The 19,214-nt window shown below is 41.1% G+C and overlaps 2 protein-coding genes across 4 annotated transcripts; one reads left to right on the forward strand and one right to left on the reverse strand.

The window, feature by feature from the left end:
* Positions 1-1,157: 1,157 nt before the first annotated feature.
* On the forward strand, positions 1,158-2,297 carry LOC122028785. The gene is made up of 2 exons (XM_042587676.1): positions 1,158-1,624; positions 1,710-2,297. The coding sequence occupies exons 1-2, from the start codon at positions 1,295-1,297 to the stop codon at positions 2,121-2,123; spliced, it is 744 nt and encodes a 247-aa protein (XP_042443610.1). The 5' UTR covers positions 1,158-1,294; the 3' UTR covers positions 2,124-2,297.
* A 258-nt stretch (positions 2,298-2,555) lies between these two features.
* Positions 2,556-18,954, reverse strand: LOC122028784 (5'-deoxynucleotidase HDDC2-like). Of its 3 annotated transcripts, none has more exons than XR_006124958.1 (9): positions 18,637-18,954; positions 17,617-17,741; positions 15,691-15,728; positions 15,430-15,540; positions 15,272-15,351; positions 4,409-4,445; positions 3,513-3,554; positions 3,196-3,426; positions 2,556-2,777 (listed from the first exon to the last, which is right to left on the reverse strand). XR_006124958.1 is itself a non-coding variant. In XM_042587675.1 (8 exons), the coding sequence occupies exons 1-8, from the start codon at positions 18,889-18,891 to the stop codon at positions 3,341-3,343; spliced, it is 774 nt and encodes a 257-aa protein (XP_042443609.1). In that variant the 5' UTR covers positions 18,892-18,954; the 3' UTR covers positions 3,059-3,340. The 3 variants fall into 3 exon arrangements, 1 of the variants encoding a protein (XP_042443609.1); XR_006124957.1 differs by lacking the exon at positions 2,556-2,777 and adding an exon at positions 2,797-3,022; XM_042587675.1 differs by lacking the exon at positions 2,556-2,777 and having other exon boundaries at positions 3,059-3,426.
* Between the last annotated feature and the right edge of the window lie 260 nt (positions 18,955-19,214).

A 19,214-nucleotide genomic window follows, 5' to 3' on the forward strand; every position in this document is an offset into this window, starting at 1 on the left:
CATTTTTTTTTGCAAGACGTAACACTTTCAATGGATATAACTTGTTGTGTCATGTCATTCCAAATTTTAAAATATCCACTACTTGTTTGTATCCGCGTGTAGTTGTTCAATGATTTACTCCAATTTGTAAACCATAAGCAAGGAATCCATCATACAATCATATCTCAGTTTAAGAAAAGACATCAATAATTTTCTCCTACTGTCATCCCTACAAAGGAAAATACCCCTGAAACTGGAAAACACACAAGTATCAACAATCTAATTATTTACATGGATGCATCTGTAACCCTGCTGGATTTCTTTCAGAAATCATCAAATTAACTACTCAGTAACACAAACAAAATGTACACTAATTGCAGGGAGGTAGAAACATACGGTTTTGCCAAAATTTCTCCTAGCACCTCCAGTGTTGCATCCCAGCTGTGTAAACAAAGAATCATAAGAAGAAAAAAATCTCAAAATTATCAAGACAGAAACCCTAGAATTATAAAAAAGAAAAATGATTTTGATCAGCTAGTCCATACACTTGCTAAGAACAGTTACCGGCGCAAGCGTTTCTGCTATTCAAGAAAGGGAATCGACAATATAGGGTCACCGACCCAATAACTGGCTGAGGGAAAAGAGGAGGGATAAATCTCAGAAAAGGGAAGCGCTCCATCCCGAAGGAGAGAACGAGGACGAACGACTGGCGAACATCACCCAGTTCCCCGGCGACGCTCGCTGCTCCGCCGCTGGGCTGAGCGATTGGCTTCCCAGCCTTCCCATGGTCGGCGATTCGATCCAAACTAATGTCGGTAACCCTCGCTTAATTGCCCTAATGATAACTTGACACGTGGGCGCCGCGTTGGCCTCCGCAACGTTCCGGTTTGGCGCGACTCGAGGCCGAGTGCGAGCCGTCCGCGTGCGGGAACGTGCATGCGCAGGTCCTCCCACACATCTCGGATGCAATGTCATCTTCCAAATTCCAAACAGCATAACTACCCATTCAGAGATCGCCACGTTGAAAACATAACCAGTTTACACAGCGTCCACACGGACATTCAGTTTAGAGGCCGCAGGCGATCAGACCAGGCGGTGCCACGTCGGATAAAGCACGAGAAAAAAAAGGCGTTTGGCCTGGGTCGGGATCGGAAGGCGGACGCGGTGGTGCAGTTCGTTTCTTTGACTGTCCCAACGCCCGCCTCCTCCCGACCGATTCCTCCCATTACTTTCCGCCTCTTTATTTATTGAACGCCGAGAGGGCGACGGCGGCTTCGAATCTATAATTCTGCATTCAATTGATCGAGCTCCACCGATGACGTCCTCCTCCTGTGGCTTCGATCTCCGTTCCGTGGCCACGGCGAGGGAACTACCTCTGTTGATGGAGAAACGAGGAGGTCCCTCGCTCTGCTGTCGTCTCGGTGCCCGATTGACGTCTCGTAGGAGGAGGAGGATGTGCGCAGAGGCGAGTCTGACGATCTCGAGGAGCACCGTCGCGACGGCGGACCGCCTCTCGTCGGAAAGGCGGGATCTTTCTGTCTCGACGCGGCCACCGCCGCTTTACTTCAACAAGGCGGTGGAAGAGGAGAGGGCTCGTGCCACCCCCGAGAAGCTGGAGCAGTGGATTATGGATTCGATCGGAGAGGTAGGCATCTCGATTGAATCGGGTAATTTTGTTTCGTTTATCTTTCCTGAAGTTTTCCTGACCTATCGAGCGATCGACATTGCAGATCGTGCGGAACATCGAAAATGAGCCCTTTTTGATGCACATCTTCTCCGACTGCGGCGGCGCTTCGGGATTGAGGCTGGTTAAGGAAGAGGCGTTCCCGGAGCGCTGGCCGCGGATCAAGAAGCGGTGGGAGAGGACGAGAAGCGCGCCCGACGCCGTCATCCTCGTGGAGCGGCTAGAAGGGGATGGGGAGGACGAGGAAGACAGCGCGATCGGCGCCGGCGGATGTGACAGTCACGAGACGTGGGCGCTAGTGGTGCAGGGCCGCGGCATGGACTGCGCCGCCTGCTACATCCTCAACACCACCCGGGTGATGTCGGCGGTGGGATTCTGCACCCACTTCTGCCTGGTGAGAGCCCAATGCTTCGGAGATCCGGTGCATGTGCAGCTGATGAACGCCTGGTTGCAGAGGTAAATCAGCCATTGTTTTGATGGATTGGTGGCGTCGGTCGAAGACGAAGCCCGATTGGATTCTATTCACTTAATTTCTCTACCAATTGAGAAGCAATCTGTATCTAAAAATCTTTTTTTTTTCTTCTGTAAAAAATAATAATTGATATTCAATGCTGAATAAAGAAAATTTCATGCCTCGACTTCAGATTCATTTGAATTTGTTGTTAGATAACAAAAGTATTTCTCGAATTGAGTTCCACATTTATTGAAGATCGCCAAATGATTCTTTTTCCTTATCTAACTCAGAAGATATGAGGAAAACAAGGATAAATAAAACAAAAATTATTAGTTTCCATTGTTTGATTTGGAAGGAACAATTTTATTTCTTTCTTTTTAAGACAAGACAACTCCTTTCTTCTCTTTCACTTCAACTATCATATTTCTTTCTTTTTTCATATTTTGTTCTTCTTCAGATAAACACAGCATAAATATATCATATTTCATCCAAAAACGTAACTTCTGATAATCGCTTGAAAGCAACTTATCATTCAACTTTGTTCAGCTAACGAAAGGACAAACTAAACACTTCCAATTATCCTCGATTTGCTTTGAAAATCATTTGCAAACGTCGTTCTCTTGGCCTTACATTTAATAAAGCCTCCAGTCCACGTTCAACCTGCGGAAGGATTAACTAATGGAGTTTAATCGGAATAAAAAAATTGATCACTTCAGCCAATTCAACCAATTAAACTGAATCAGTTAAAAAAACAGAGAAAAAAAAAAATCCAATCCGAACCGAACTCTTCTGTGAAGTTTCCGCATACGCTTGTTTAACTTATGCATAAAAGGCCTCAAACAGCACGAATTTGTGCCGTCGCATGAGGAACACGCGATGCATGCCTTGGTGGATCATGCTGAGAACTGAAAATTCCGAAGGTACCAGGAAAAGTGTATAAATTGTCAGGAAAATTGAAAATTATTTAAACACGGATAAATATCCCATTTGTAAAGTCTTGAATGGAGCTACAAATGATTTGGGAATTCACTCAAAACACATGCAGAACTAAAACAATAAATTGGTTATATAAGCTTACTGATTCAAGTGAAAGCCCCAAGGAAGTTACATCGAAGTTGCTTCCCTTGACTCGGTATAGGAACTGATTCATTTCGTTCAGTTCAGCAACTGCTTGAACTCTTATTATTTGACAATGATTTTAAACCCACATCGATCTCCATGTTTTAGTTAGTCATATTACGTAATCTCTTGTTTCTTCTTGATACCACTTCGGCAGCCCAACTCTTCCCAACATCAGTCTGAAATTTTCCTGCCAATTTGCAAAAAAAACTCGAATATTGAGTTGATTACATGAAGCAGGATTCTAGTTATAAACACAATCTATTTCTCTATTACCTGCAGTTGAAATAAAGAACTCGTCCAAGATCTTCCCGTGTTCTGCAAGAATGCTAGATTGCTAAGAATATAGTTCAGCTGTGAATAGGCTTATGTATTTCAACTGTAACTCCGCTCAACCTAGAAATCTAGTATTACAATGTCTTATCTGCTGAATTAAAAGAATTTGATTGCCGACGAACTTTGATATTGCAAGGGGTTAAGTCTAGCGGAAATACCAGTTAATGTAAATAGATTCTAAACCCAGCAAGTTGCTGCATGCGTACAAAAGATGACATGCCAGAGCATTTTAAGCAGAGTTTCCTTCTTATTTGGTTGGTTAGGTTAGCAAATTTTAATTTGTTCGCAACTAAACGCACTAAAATCTTGCTGAGTTGTAAAATCTACATCAAGAAAGAGGAATATTAGAAAATGCTCAGCTCTTGGTGCACTTCAGTTGTGTTTAGTATATGGTGGATTGGTACAAATTCAACCAAAATGCATGGAAATGTCGAACTCCAAGGATTGTGAGTGGGTTAAGAAGTGCTTCAATTCCCAAAGACTTGCCATCACTCATCCTTCCATGAAGGCCTTGTGAGAAAGAAATCAACAAAGGACAATTTTATATGAAATTAGTAGCAGGTTCTTAGTTCGGTACAAATAAAATGTATATCCGAGCATAGTGTTGATAAGGATAAACAAATATGAAGTATATAATATAATGGGTTTACATTTTACATTTTTTAGTATACACATTTACACATCAATATATGTGCATATCAAGAAGATGAGCGTTTAGCCTTAGGTAATGGTATATCAGTATAGCCATGAGATTAATGCAACCAACTCCAAATAGTTGGGAGTCTTGTGACTAACACAGCTCATTCTCAAACATACAAAAAAAAGAGAAAAATTACCTGTTTCGTATTCCAAAGCCTGAAGAATCATTTCTACCTGCACTCAAACAAAAATTTAAATGAAACAAATACTAACGGAGTAAAAAAATCCGTGATATGATGGGAAGAAGAAACTCTATGCGATCATATCTCATCATTATTGTCAAGCTATATTTATTCCAACTATCTAAGGATGGCTATATGCAGCAGAACAATGCGGAATGCCCATATTGACCATATTATGGGTGAGGCATCCAACGAGAGGAAGAAAACACCAAAAATTGACAGTTCATGTTGCATTTCCTCTTTTTTTCCCATTACTCCAATTTCAAGAACTAAAGGAAGTATTGTGACCTATATCACTTGAATATCCAAGAGAAACTTGTAGAAGTACAGTGAGGATAGATTCTTGGAGAAGTTGCAACCAATTATCATTCAATTGCGTTTAGTTCCAAAATTTAAGCAAAAAACATGAGGTTTCTTAAAGCTCCCTTGTGGTTCACAAAGGTACATAGAATCAGATTCTTTTTGAATAGGTGAATGATTCACAAAGGTAAATTTATAGCATTAAACAGAGTAAATTATAAAGTTCCTACCCCATGACATATTTTGTACATAGAATTTACCTTTTTCATCAGTGTCTTCCATAAACTTTCCGTTCTGTCTTGTTTTAGTAATTATGTGGGTCATAATAAAAAATACACCTTATGAAGCATAATTAAAGGTTGTGCATTCCAATAAAACATAAACCAAAAATTTGGGTATATATATGAATAAAAACAAATGTTTATATACGGGAAAAAGTTCCAAATTGTAAGAAATCCACCTAGTCCTATCAATAGCAAGATATGCACAACAGCGACTGTGTTACTTGAACTCGGGAAAAAGTATTTACTCATTCCAGATATTGTTGGACCCCGTGGTAGTTTTGATGTGATCAACCAAGTTGGTTAGGTCCTGCGTTTTGTCTGACCCCTGTGTCTGAGTGTGCAGGAACTTAGGAGCACAGGAAGTCGAGCGGAAGACACAGCTAGCGAGAAGGACGGCACGGGAAGGGAGCCGACGCGCTCGGTGCGTCCGAAGGACGAGAGAGCTGCGGAAGAGTACTCCGGTGGAGCGAGAAGAACGTGCGCGGCGTTCGAGGGACGAGAAGCCGGATGGAAGCCTGCTCGAGGAGAAGGCCGAGAACTGGGTTCGGGTGAGCCCTATTCCGGATGGCCGCAATCACCCAAGGAGCCGAACCGGAGCAAGTCGACTGGAGTTGACTTGTCAACGGTTCGGTCGACCGAACCCCATGATCGGTCGACCGAACCCCAATCCTCTGAAGACCAATCGCTGGTGACACGTCAGAAGCCACGTCAGCAAGCCAGCCGTTGGGGGACTTATCAGTTGACCGAACCCCTTGATCGGTCGACCGAACCAACGTTCATCCAGAGACCAAGTCGAGCAGTTTGATCGGGCCAACTCAGCTGGAGACCGTTGGCCGATCGGTCGACCGAACAAAAGGATCGGTCGACTGAACCTAAGCTCGATCCACAGAGACTGCACCTGGACAGAAGACTGGGCAGGTACAGCAGGTTCGGTCGACCGAACCTGGGGATCGGTCGACCGATCCCTCTCGAGTCAAAACCTGATCCCGAAGATCAAGTCATCCGATAAGCTCTAGAACCCCTATATAAAGAGGGTCTCGAGCAACTTTACAGTATAACGAATACGAACGATTTCGAAATACAACTCCTGTACTCTCATTTCCTAAGCAACAGTTCTGTGCTCTTCAAGTGTAAAAGGCTACTCCGCCTTCAGAGAAGGAGACTTCTTTTAGTGCACTCTCTTACTGCCTTAGATTAACAACCTTCTTGGTTGTAACCAAGTAAATAGCTGAGTCTTCTATTTCTGTTTATTTTAGTTCTGTTGAATTTCATAACTGTTGCTTTATTATTTAAGTTGAAAGCCTTGAGGAGGGTTTAGTTTTTATTCGCAGGCAATTCACCCCCCTCTTGCCGGTCCTCGCTGCACCAACAAGTGGTATCAGAGCCCAACAGCCTCAGTGGACTAACCGCTATCTGAAGCACAAAGATCAGAACAATGGCCGGCGCGAACATCCATCCCCCGAAGTTCGACGGAGATTTCGCTACATGGAAGCGAAAAATGGAGGTATTCTTCAAAACAGATTTTGATATTTTAATTACTATGAAATATGGTTTTGCAGCTCCTAAAGACAAAGAAGAAAACACGTGGAGCAAGAAGGAGCAAGCCGACTTCGTCGCCAACGGAAAAACAGAATTCCACCTCCTCAGCGTTCTGCCACCTCAGGAGGTAAACCGAATCGGAAGTTACGACTCCGCGAAAGATCTTTTGGAGAAATTCCTGGAGCTTCACGAAGGTACATCCAAAGCCAAGCTAGCTAGGCGCGACATCCTCCGGAACCAGTTGACGAACCTCCGGATGAACCAAGGCGAGAAGGTAGCGCAGCTCCAAGCAAGGATCAAAGAGTTGATCACGCAACTAACCAATCTTGGAGAAGAGGTAACGAACCGGGACTCAATCCGGTATGCGCTCAATGCCTTCCCCAGAACTCCAGAGTGGGCCTCCTTAGTAGATGCATACTACATCTCTAAGGATCTTGAAGTAAGTTCTTTAGAACAATTATTTTCCACTTTTGAACTTCACGAATCTCGAGTTTCAGAGTCCAATGGAGTAGAGAAGTCCAGTCAGAACATTGCCTTAAAGGCAAAAATGAACAGTTCTGACTCCGAAGCCTCGGTCGACGAATCAGAAGCGCACTTCTGGTAAGACGCTTCAATAAATTTTTTAATACTAACAAGTTTAGATCGCAGAGGCATCAACGAAAGAAAAGGACGATTCGTTGCTACAACTGCAACGAAGAAGGGCACATCAAGGATGACTGCCCCAAATTAAAGTGCAAGCAAAAGGAGGAGACAAAGACCAAGTACAAGAAACCAAATTCCTCCAAGCACAAAAATCTGAAGGCGACATGGGACGACTCTTCATCCTCCGAGTCAGAAGTCGAAGAATTCTCGGGACTAGCACTGATGGCCAACCATCAGCTAGAAGAAACATATAGCTCAGAAATGAGCATTGATGAAAGGGGAGGAACATCAGAAGAAGAAAGCAGCAGTGAAGGGGGAGCGTCACCAGAACAGGTAAGTAAGGTATGCAATCTAACCCCAACTCAATCTTTTAAATTTATCAAGTCTCTTTCTAGAGAGTTAGATCAATTAGAAAAAGAGAATGCTGAACTAAAGTTGAACCTAGCAAGAGCATGCCCGTTAGAAATGTATGATCATCTAAAATCAGAAAATGATAAACTAAAATTAGAAGTTGAAAAATTGAAAACTGATGCATGCTTAAATAAATTTCCAAAATCAAAAGTTAGAATTTATGGAAAATTGAATTGGTACATTAAACAACATCAGGGTCAACTTCGGAAAATTCCCAAAAGTTATATACCCCCTATGTTTTTAAAGAATCCTGTAGGAAGGAACCTTTACTGGGTTCCAAAATCTGTACTTGATTAATTTTTTCAAAAAATTAAGAGCTTGCAGTGAGATAATTAAACTTTGAATTTCTTTATGGAAGCTTTGTCTAAGGAAGTGGTTGTTGCTTCAATAACCAAGAAGGTTTAGTGCCTCGCCACGACCTGGAAGCCGAAATATCGAAATAAAAATGTTTAATTAACCTTATGATAAAAGCATTAATATTAGAATTAAACAATGCTTTGAAGAGTTTTTTTTTAAACATATCCTTAGGAACTCTTTAAATTTTTTTTTTAAAATTGTTTTCTTGAAATTTTAAATTAGAAAATTTTTTTAACACTTAGAAATTTTTTTAAACTTCTGTAACTTGCTTGCCCCCTTTTTTTGCTGTGATCAAAGGGGGAGAATAAATATAAGTACAAGTTTTAGGGGGAGATAATTTTTTTTTTTTAATTTTAATCTGTTACTTCTCTAAACTGTGTTGCAATTTTATTAATTGCAAATCTATGCTATAACTGTTAGTTTAGTAATTTTCTTAAAATTACGTAGGTCTATTTTTAACCCTAACTTGAACTTGGGTTGATGCACATCAAAAAGGGGAAGATTGTTGGACCCCGTGGTAGTTTTGATGTGATCAACCAAGTTGGTTAGGTCCTGCGTTTTGTCTGACCCCTGTGTCTGAGTGTGCAGGAAGTCGAGCGGAAGACGCAGCTAGCGAGAAGGACGGCACGAGAAGGGAGCCGACGGGCTCGGTGCGTCCGAAGGATGAGAGAGCTGCGGAAGAGTACTCCGGTGGAGCGAGAAGAACGTGCGCGGCGTTCGAGGGATGAGAAGCCGGATGGAAGCCTGCTCGAGGAGAAGGCCGGGAACTGGGTTCGGGTGAGCCCTATTCCGGATGGCCGCAATCACCCAAGGAGCCGAACCGGAGCAAGTCAACTGGAGTAGACTTGTCAACGGTTCGGTCGACCGAACCCCATGATCGGTCGACCGAACCCCAATCCTCTGAAGACCAACCGCTGGTGACACGTCAGAAGCCACGTCAGCAAGCTAGTCGTTGGGGGACTTATCGGTCGACCGAACCCCTTGATCGGTCGACCGAACCAACGTTCATCCTAAGACCAAGTCGAGTAGTTTGATCGGGCCAACTCAGCTAGAGACCGTTGATCGATCGGTCGACCGAACAAAAGGATCGGTCGACTGAACCTAAGCTCGATCCACAGAGACTGCACCTGGACAGAAGATTGGGCAGGTACAGCAGGTTCGGTCGACCGAACCTGGGGATCGGTCGACCGATCCCTCTCGAGTCAAAACCTGATCCCGAAGATCAGGTCATCTGATAAGCTCTAGAACCCCTATATAAAGAGGGTCTCGAGCAGCTTTACAGTATAACGAATACGAACGATTTCGAAATACAACTCCTGTACTCTCATTTCCTAAGCAACAGTTCTGTGCTCTTCAAGTGTAAAAGGCTACTCCGCCTTCAGAGAAGGAGACTTCTTTTAGTGCACTCTCTTACTGCCTTGGATTAACAACCTTCTTGGTTGTAACCAAGTAAATAGCTGAGTCTTCTATTTCTGTTTATTTTAGTTCTGTTGAATTTTATAACTGTTGCTTTATTATTTAAGTTGAAAGCCTTGAGGAGGGTTTAGTTTTTATTCGCAGGCAATTCACCCCCCTCTTGCCGGTCCTCGCTGCACCAACAGATATGAGTGTCAGACATGGTATTTTTTCAAAACGAGGTCACCGGGTTCATCAGAAAACAACCTAAATTTAGGATACTAGTATAGGAACACGATATTATACCTAATGATATGACTAGTGGTAGTTAAAGCACATTATAACATAATTAAACAGCAGCATTTACAAGTTATATATCAGCTATAGAAGTTCTAGGGCTTACAATTTTAACCCATACCTCATAATTTATAGTTATAAGATCTTTATATGAACCGTTATATAAGCCCTAGAACCTATAAATTCTTTACTATATACTTTACCCTATACCTCATAATGCTAACCCACCTCTGAGTTGCGCTCCCTTCTCTCTTGAACAGATCCCCCCTTTCCTCTAATGTTATGTGAGACATCCACCTCATCGTGACACATGCACCAAAGCAGCGCCACTTAAACCCTAACCCACATCTCAAACACAAGTTACCCCCTTCACTCCTGATGTCAGACACCCCTTTTCTTCTTCCTCTTTTATCTCTAATGAGGATAAAGATGGTAAAGATGGTAGTCCAGATAAGAATTAGAAATTGATTTCAAATTACATTTACCATATTTGGACTATAATCTCAACCATATTTATTTTTATTTCTATATTTGTTATTACCATATTTATTATAATATTTTCCATATATTACTTTAACAATATGTATAAATAGGTTTGTTAGCCTACGATAAAAAATACAATGAATTAATTGTCTTCTCTCTACTTTTATCTTTATTCTTTCTTTTTGTTTCCTCTCTATTTCAATATGGTATCAGAACAATGATGCTTCGCTTTCTTTTCTTCTAACCACCATCAACCCACGAATTGTTGCAAAGAATGGCTATCAATTTGAGCAAGTTGGGCTCCGAGAGATTCATCTGTACCACGTTTGATGACTTTGTCATGCTTGGCCTCTGCCAGGGCCTGTCAAAGAGCCTCACCATCGGCATCAACTGCATCATACTTTTGGGTCCCACATTGCTAGGTCGAGTGGATTCCTATGCAACCATCTTCTTCCCATCGAGGAGCATCTTAACACCGGAGATGGTGGCTCCAATCGTGATCGGAGTGGTCGGCGCCGTCCTCGCCTTTGGCATCGGCTCCGCCGCAGCCCTCACTCTACAGAGCTTCTTCTCGCAAGGCATGAAACAAATATCATGCATCCTCTTCCTCAACTCCGTCACCACCTACCTCCTCCTTGCCCAAATCTTCGCCCAGACCAAACTGCTCAACTAAGAGTTTGACCACATCTCCATCTCCGCCGCCATGGCCAACAACGCCATCATGTGGGCCTAGGGTTGTAAACGAGCCGAGCCGAGCCGAGCTTTGGGGTGTTCAAGTTTGTTTGATAAGATAACCGAGCCAAGCCGAACCGAGCTTAAAATGAATCCAGCTTTTGAAATGATTGTTCAAGCTTGGCTTGGTTTATTTTTTATGAGCTTGAGCTTATTTGAAACTTGGCTTGAGTTTGGTTTGTTAAGATGTTATTAAACTCTCAATTCAAGCTTGGTTTAAGCTTGGTTCGAGCTTGGTTCGTTTAGATGTTATCGAACTCTCAATTCAAGCTTGTTTGATTAGTTGAAACTTTTAGTTGTTTAATTGGTTATTGAACTTGATAATTTAAACTAATTTGTTTATTTTATTTTATTTTATTATTTATTTAGCATATTGAAAAGAGTTTTATTAATGAATATGATTCGTGAATATTGTTCACGGATGTTGTTCACGAATGTTAACGAGTTGAACACATATGTGTTCAAGCTTGTTTGTTAGTTTAACGAGCTGTTCAAGCTTGTTTGTTTAATTAATCTTGTGTATATTGAACGAACATAAACAAATTATTACCAAGTAGAACACCAAACTTGTTCAGAACGCTTAGTTCATTTACAACCCTCTGTGGGCCCTCTTCACCCTCACGCTTAATCTCTTAGAGTTCAACCCGTCGTCGTCGCTCTAGATCACCATCTCCGAGTTCGCCTTCGTGAGCTTTTGCTACGTTTGTGTCGTGATGCGTCGGCGTGAGCATTAGTATTAGCCCTAAGAGCCAATTATAAGATGATTAGGCTTATTGGGTTAATAAGTCCAATCCGAGTTAAACTCATTGGGTTGGATGAAGTCTAATCCAAGTTAGACTCATTGAGTTAGACTCAATTGAATCCCCCCATTAAGATTCTTAATAGAGATTAATTCATCATTAATCAAAAGAAAACCAAGAGACACAAGGGGGTTAATGTCCATTAATAGAAATTAATGGATCATAAATCAAAGGAAGATCCCTTAGACGAGTACAAAAGGTTTGTCTCATTCATTTTCGTGAATTAGTCTCCTTCTTCCTCCTTGGCCAAGACCCCCTTACTTGGTTGCTAGCACAACCTTAGGTGGTTGTTTCTTCTCCAAGTCGTGAGTTCGTGAGATGAACAGGAAAACGTGTTCGTGTGGATATCATAGGTGCGAACACTTGATTGCACTGAGATCTGCATTCAAAGAAAAGTTGCTATCGGGAGTTCGTGTTTACGCGACAAAGGTAGAACTCTCAATTCAACTAGTATATGGTTTCCTTCGCATGGATCTTCTAGAAAAGATCTTGTTGTTTATTCTGCTGCGCTTGTATTGTTTTGTGCTCAAAATCCTAACACTCTTCACCCTCACGCTTGACCTCTCAGAGTCCAACCCGTTGTCGTCGCTCTAGATCACCAATCACCATCTCTGAGTTTGCCTTCGTGAGCTTTTGCTTCGTTTGTGTCGTGATGCGCCGGTAGCTGTAGAGGATCCCCAAAGGCTAATTGATCAACGACTTCCACGTCTGCCTCCTCCTCAGCTTCATGATGCTCGCTGGGGTGTTGATGGAATCCATAGGCATCTACTCTGTCACTGGGGCGTTCTTCGTCAGCTTCATGATTCCCAACTATCCCATCAAGGTGGCGTTGAGTGAGAAGATGCACAACATCATCTACGACATCATGATACCGCTCCATCATGGTTGAAGATGGATTTGAGACCCATTTATACGAAAACAACGGACAAGTGGCTACCATTATCATTCTAGTCTCTATTATCGGCGTCGCCAATAAGATCATTGACATGTTCATCATCTCTGGCATGTACACAATGATGTTATGTGACGACCGCTCGACTTCTTGTTGAACTCCAGAGGCCTCATCGAGTTAGTCATCCTCAACATCGACCGCCTCAAGCATCTAGTCCATGCGGAGTTGTTCTTTGTGTTGGTGACAATTTTAGTGGTCATGACGGTGGTGACAATTTTGGTGGTCATGACGTGGCTACAAGCAGCATACCGTCGATAGAGTGTTAGAGCCCATCAATCCCTACCTCAAGATCATGAACGAGAACGTCCTCGCCAACTTGTCGAGCTCGGTAGTAATCTTGAGCGACTGCATGCTTGCAACAATGACAGGGAGGCGCTTGGCACTTGCTTATTGCTGGTAAGCCATCGAGAAAGTGAGGCAACTGTGATTGCCAATCAACAATAATCTCTTCCTCCATCCTTTATTCTTATTCCTATCTCCTTTTCATCTACCACCCGAAGTTGTACTCCTTTCTTCTCTTTTAAAATCTTTTTTTTTCCTTTTTATTTTCACATCCTCTATTTTGCCCTCTATTTCCTATTTTATGTCTGTTTTTATCTGTCCCCTGACTCTTTCTCCCTTCACTCTGCCAAGTCTTTCTTCTCCTGTTCGACAAAGTAGTGACAAGGGTAGTCTTTAATCTCAATGACTGTACCAATCCTCTATTTCTCTGCTCCTCGTTTTTTCTTCCAGGAACTTTCTTCTTGCTAAATTCTAACAAGTACAAGCAATTTCTCTTCCTCAATTCCAGCTTCTAGGCAACGTCAGCAACCTTCTTATTCCTCTTTTCCAGCAACTACCTCAAAAGCAACAATTCCTTATTTCCCAAGCAACAATTCCTTATTTCCCTTCTTCTTCTTCCAGACACAAGGACCAGGAGCAAGTCTCTTTCTTGTCCTCTCCTTCATCAGCATCAAGAAGCACTACAACTTTGGCGCCATGGGAGCATGTCTATTAGCGGATGCAGTCCGCGGTCATCATTTTTCGAGGTAGGCTAGTTCGTGCAGGACGAGAAGTCCTTTCAGGCGACTGACCTTCGTTATGATCGCAGTCCAGCCTATCATCATCCTCTACTTCTCCCGCTGCCAGCCTTGAGAGTGTTGGAGGGGGTTCTTCCTATGGTGTGCCCCGGTGTCGCCTCGCCGGCCGCTCCCACTTTGTTCAGGATGGGGTCCTCTCTTCCTGTTGGCCTTACAGGACTGCTGCTTGATAGGGGATTACTAGTTTACCATATTTTTTTTCTACTTCCCAAATACCGCCGCTTGTCAACGAGATCCTCATCCAGATTTCTCACTTTTTCTATAATGCGGAGGTCAAGGCGCATGCCGCTCACCAGCTCTCCTACTGAGAACATATGTGGAGGTCAAGGCACCCACCACTAGTCATGGAAATCCTTTTCCAAATCTTCTAGCAGTTCACTGGCATCAATGTCATCATGTTCTATGCACCTTCTTCATGGCATTCTGGTGTCCGCGTCTATCAGTGCGCGCCTTCTTCATGGTCTTCCAGTGTTTGCGTCTATCCGCACGCACATCTCTTTAATGGCTTTCGTGTTGTGCGCCATCTTGTCTCCTCGTTGGCCTCTCCCTCCGCCTTCGTTAGAGTGAAATCAAGATAATTGAAGAAATGCCTTGGGATATCTAGATTGCAGCTTTGGGTCATTTCTGGCTCGTTTCCTTTCGTTTGCATCTTCTCAAATCTCACCTCCCGTCACCATAAAACAGGACACGATGAACTTTTTTCCAAGTTTTGCTCAGCATACAACAATAGATTTTCTTCCTTTCCTCATATGCTCCACTAAATTTCAGCCTCAAAAAACTGCAATCTTCTTTCTCTGCTCTTCTTTCTTCCAACGACAGATCGGGTTCCAGCCTTCAAATAGCAGCTACTCATCTCTTTCTTCTAGTTGTTGTTCTCTTCCATCAAAGGCAAAGTTCAAAACCATATATCATATCATTGGTAATACCAGTTGTCATTGCTCTAGAAGATTTGATTGGCTATCTAGTTGGAGAAGATGTTTAAAGATGGTAGTCCAAATAAAAATCAAAAATTGATTTCAAATTATACTTACCATATTTAGACTACAAACTCAACCATATTTATTTTTATTTCTATATTTGTTATTACCATATTTATTATAGTATTTTCCATATATTACTTTGATGATATGTATAAATAGGCTTCTTAGCCTACAACAAGAAATATAATAAAGTAATTGCCTTCTCTTTACTTTTCTCTTTATTCTTTCTCTCTATCTCTCTCTGTTTCAACAATCTCACATGCAAGTTTGGCTGCTCTGAACTCGTTTTTCATATCCACACCTGTGCCATATCATGTCAGCATGAGTTTGGTGGGGTAAGATGTTGAAATTGAGTATCACAACATAATAGCATTTTGACCCTCATAGTTTGCCCATCAAATAAATGAAATGACTAAAACTAAGCAAGTATGATGTTTAAGGATGACACTGAAAGCAAAATAAACTCGAAGTGCCAAATGAAATGGAAACATAGTTTAGGAGTAATATTGTACTTCACAATGAAATGTAAAGTAAGATCCAAAAGCTCAAGACATGGGGTAAACATACCTTGTCAAAATCCTTCACAAGACTAGCTTCAGTAGAAGAATTATTCTCGTACTCCTGCCAAAGTTCCTGAATTTCATCAGCTGAAATGAATATCAAAAGACTTAATTAAAGAGTGTGATTCAACATAAGAAAAATATGGTGTTGTAAATTAGTCTTACCCATTAATCCCCCGCCAAGGATTTTGCACATTTCATTCAAAGCTTCTTGTTCACGTCTACTCTTTTCCGCCTTAGGAACACCATCTGAAGGTGTGATATCACCAACAATAGCTGCAGAGAAGAAAAATGAATAAAAGACAATAGATAATAAGCAATAAACAAGCAATTGGATCAAAATCAGATAGATAAAACCTTAGGGAGATATTAAGCAAACCCAGAATAAAATTAATTTCTTATAAAAAGAGAGATAATGCCAGTTACCTTCCGCAATATCATGAATTATGGCAATCTTAATGCACCTATTTAAAAATAAAACAAATTAAGATAGAGATAAATAGAGAATGATAACAAAAAAAAATCTTCAGAGAGTAAGTACAAATAGAAACAGAGATAATAAATAACTAATTTACTGGTTAACTCCCTGCTATCACTTTTTAAAGACTCCTTATTCTCTGAACATATAAAAGGTTGCCAAAATCCATTAAATGTGTCACAAATTATTGTTTAAACTAACTAGTTTACTCTCCTAAGATCTTGTCAACTAACACCTAATTTTAAAATGCTTCCAGCAGCATCTTGCCAATAAAAGAATAAATGGCATGCTGACTTGATGAAATGTTAAATGAGTAAAATTAGGAGAGGCGAGTGTTAGAATCTCCCCAATTTTCTTTCCTCCCTACTTGCTCTCCAAGTAACAACTTCTTGAAATCTGTTTCCCCTTGCTCTCTTAACTAAATTTTCTTTGTTCCCTAGTTTAAACAAGGGGGGTAAGTGAAGGGTGGGATCTAGAACCTTGAATTTCTTGTTGTTAGCAAGGACATTCAGACTCTAGTAAGGGGCTATGCTCGGCCATGGCCCTAAAGCAAGTTTGTTTATCTTCTAGACAATAGGATACATAGTAAACCACTCCAGATATCTATTGCTATTTAGCTAATTACTCTATCTTTTGAGGAGAAACAAAGAGCGAAAGATTAAAAAATCAGTAATTTATCACTACATTAACAGTAAGCAACAAGGTTTTTTCAGTTTAGTATTTCCATAATGTCATCACCATAAAGGAGAAAAGAAACATTACGGAGGAAATTGAGAAAAAAAAACTAGCAAACACACACGAGTTTTAATGGTGATTTATCTTTTATTACCAGGGAAGGCACTAAGTCCCTAACAAACTGAAGCATTTCCAATAAAGATAGGGTTACATCAAGGATCAGCCCTAAGTCCCTATCTTTTTACACTAATTATGGACGAACTCACTGCGCACATTCAAGACACAGTACCGTGGTACATGTTGTTTGCAGATGATATTATTTTGGCAGATGAGACACGTGAAGGGGTAAATGCTAAGCTATAATCTTGGAGGGAAACACTAGAAGGGAAAGGTTTTAAGCTTAGTAGATTAAAGACAGAATATATGGAATTTAAGTTTAGCAATATTAGAAGTAATGAAACAACTGTTAAGATAGGAGAGGACGAGTTGCCCGGAACCGAGAGATTTAAATATTTAGGATCATTTTTACAAAATGATGGAGGGATTGAGAGAGATGTCTTACATAGAATATAAGCAGGATGGGTGAAATAGAGGAGAGCGTCGGGTGTTTTATGTGACCGTAAAGTACCTCTTAAACTTAAAGGTAGGTTCTATAAAACCGCAGTTAGACCTGCTATGTTATATGGAGCTGAATGTTGGACTATGACTCGAACACATGAGCATAAGATGAGAGTTGCAGAGATGAGGATGTTAAGGTGGATGTGTGGGCATATGAAGATGGACAAAATAAGGAATGAGAGCATTAGAGAGAAAGTCGGAGTTGCATCTATTGAGGACAAACTCCGAGAGACACGTTTAAGATGGTACGGACATGTACTTAGACGACCAATAAATGCTCCAGTTAGGCGATGTGAAACTATGATAAACATGCATATCAAACGAGGAAGAGGACGACCAAAAAAGACTTGGTTAGTAACAATAAAACAAGATAAAATTTATTTAAATATAGATGATGATATAATAGGAGATAGGGCTCAATGGCATAAAATGATTCATACAGCCGACCCCACCTAGTGGGAAAAGACTTGGTTGTTGTTGTTGTATCAGGGAAGGCAAAAAATTGTAACATATTAACTTTTTCCTAAAATAATAAATTAGGCATATCATCAAGCAACAGTTCATGGAATAGCATTTTCAACCTCTCCCGATCAACACCAGGTATGTCACCAGCGATTAATGACATTAATGCCATGTGATACATGTGATCAGCAATGGACTCTGGATGATTAATACCATGGTTGGTCCATCCTTTTCTTTTTGTAGTCTGTAAAAAAATGGAGTAAAATAAGCAAATCAACTGAGATATTCATTGCAATGAGGAAGTTAGTATAAAGCGGCCTAGTGAATTAACCATCAAAATGAATTAGGAAAAAACTAGTAAATCTTATGCACTTAAAACACTTATGAAAGAATGAACTCTATAATTAAAAGATTTCATTCGTGGATGTGTTACACTATTTAGGTTACTGAATGGATAATTTGTTGACCTTTATAAATACATTTGATTAGCAAGGATAGCATACATTGCTGCTAATTAACTTCTAGAACAAGCCTGAGATTTCAGCGACACATTTTCACTCTCATCCACTATAATTAACAAGCAAATTGCAAATCTACAACTATGGTGGAAGTCCATGAAAGTAGTACGACCGTAAGCTCTATATCCTAATTATTTGGGTTATCTACATCAGGCTTGCTTAGAAGATCTATCAAACATAGAATTCTGATACAGCACCAAGTTGAGGAGAAGAGAAGCAGAATACACCCACAAGAAGGGGGAAAAAAGTAGAAAAATAAAGCAAAGTTGCCGTTGGCAACCATTCAACTGAAGCTGCACAAATACCCAAAACTTAACCTTCAAAATAAAGCCGATTCCTTTCTGACAAAGTGTAATTCAATGTCACAAAGTTCGAACCTTTTGAACACAAGTTCTCCAATAAGAAGGATATACCTCAGATTCATTTTTGTTTCCCCTGAGAATTTCCATTATCCGACCGTAACTTTGAAAACTACCAATAACGACAAAAAAACAAACGTTTTAAAAACCATATCTCAAGGATCCAACCCATAAGGCATTCTGAAGGATCTCACTAAATTGCGATCCAAGAATCAAGAGACAAATCAACAGATGATCACACGGGCAAATCGACAATACCGACCTTAAGTCGATGACAGAGCGTAAGGAAATCAACAATGGAGGAGGCCGCAGCAGGGGAGGCTGACTGCAAGAGATCTCCGTTGGAACCCGAACTAGAGCTTCCCGGAAAGGCAGCACGGGCGATGAGAAGCCTCGATCGGAGAGAGTGCTTCAAGGGCTTGAGGAGATGAAGGGTGCGCGACCGGGGAGAACCGTGTCGGAGGAAGAGATGGCGACATGGCGGGATGTGGAAGGACACCGGCGATCGCACCGTCATCTGCGTCGATGGAGGCAGAGAGAGATGGGGGACGCGGCGATTATAACCCAAAAGCTAGGAGAAGCCAAAACTAAATCCCAAAAAAGGCCAGTTATATTCTAAATTCCATAAACACGCTCCTTCCTCCTATTTCCCCTAGTCAAAACGCTTCTTTTTTTTTTATTACCAAATTAGCAACTTCAAAATTGAACAATGACTTAGAAATATAATTTACGCTTCTACAAACAAATTCAAGATTACAATTTCATAAATGATACAAAGGTTCACTTACTTTTTTGTTTTTTTTATCTCTTCTTCGAGTTTGATGATCATTCACATGTTTG

Source organism: Zingiber officinale, chromosome 10B, assembly GCF_018446385.1.
Source record: "Zingiber officinale cultivar Zhangliang chromosome 10B, Zo_v1.1, whole genome shotgun sequence".
NCBI lineage: Eukaryota > Viridiplantae > Streptophyta > Magnoliopsida > Zingiberales > Zingiberaceae > Zingiber > Zingiber officinale.

What these genes read in the sequence shown, in the direction of transcription:
- LOC122028785 (XM_042587676.1), top strand. Translation starts at nt 1,295, where the DNA reads ATGACGTCCTCCTCCTGTGGCTTCGATCTCCGTTCCGTGGCCACGGCG. An exon ending in TTATGGATTCGATCGGAGAG is followed by an intron (nt 1,625 to 1,709) that starts GTAGGCATCTCG and finishes TCGACATTGCAG; the next exon opens with ATCGTGCGGAACATCGAAAA.
- LOC122028784 (XM_042587675.1), bottom strand. Translation starts at nt 18,891, where the DNA reads ATGACGGTGCGATCGCCGGTGTCCTTCCACATCCCGCCATGTCGCCAT. An exon ending in CGCTCTGTCATCGACTTAAG is followed by an intron (nt 17,742 to 18,636) that starts GTCGGTATTGTC and finishes ATTTTTTTACAG; the next exon opens with ACTACAAAAAGAAAAGGATG. An exon ending in TTGTGAAGGATTTTGACAAG is followed by an intron (nt 4,446 to 15,271) that starts GTATGTTTACCC and finishes GTTTGAGTGCAG; the next exon opens with GTAGAAATGATTCTTCAGGC.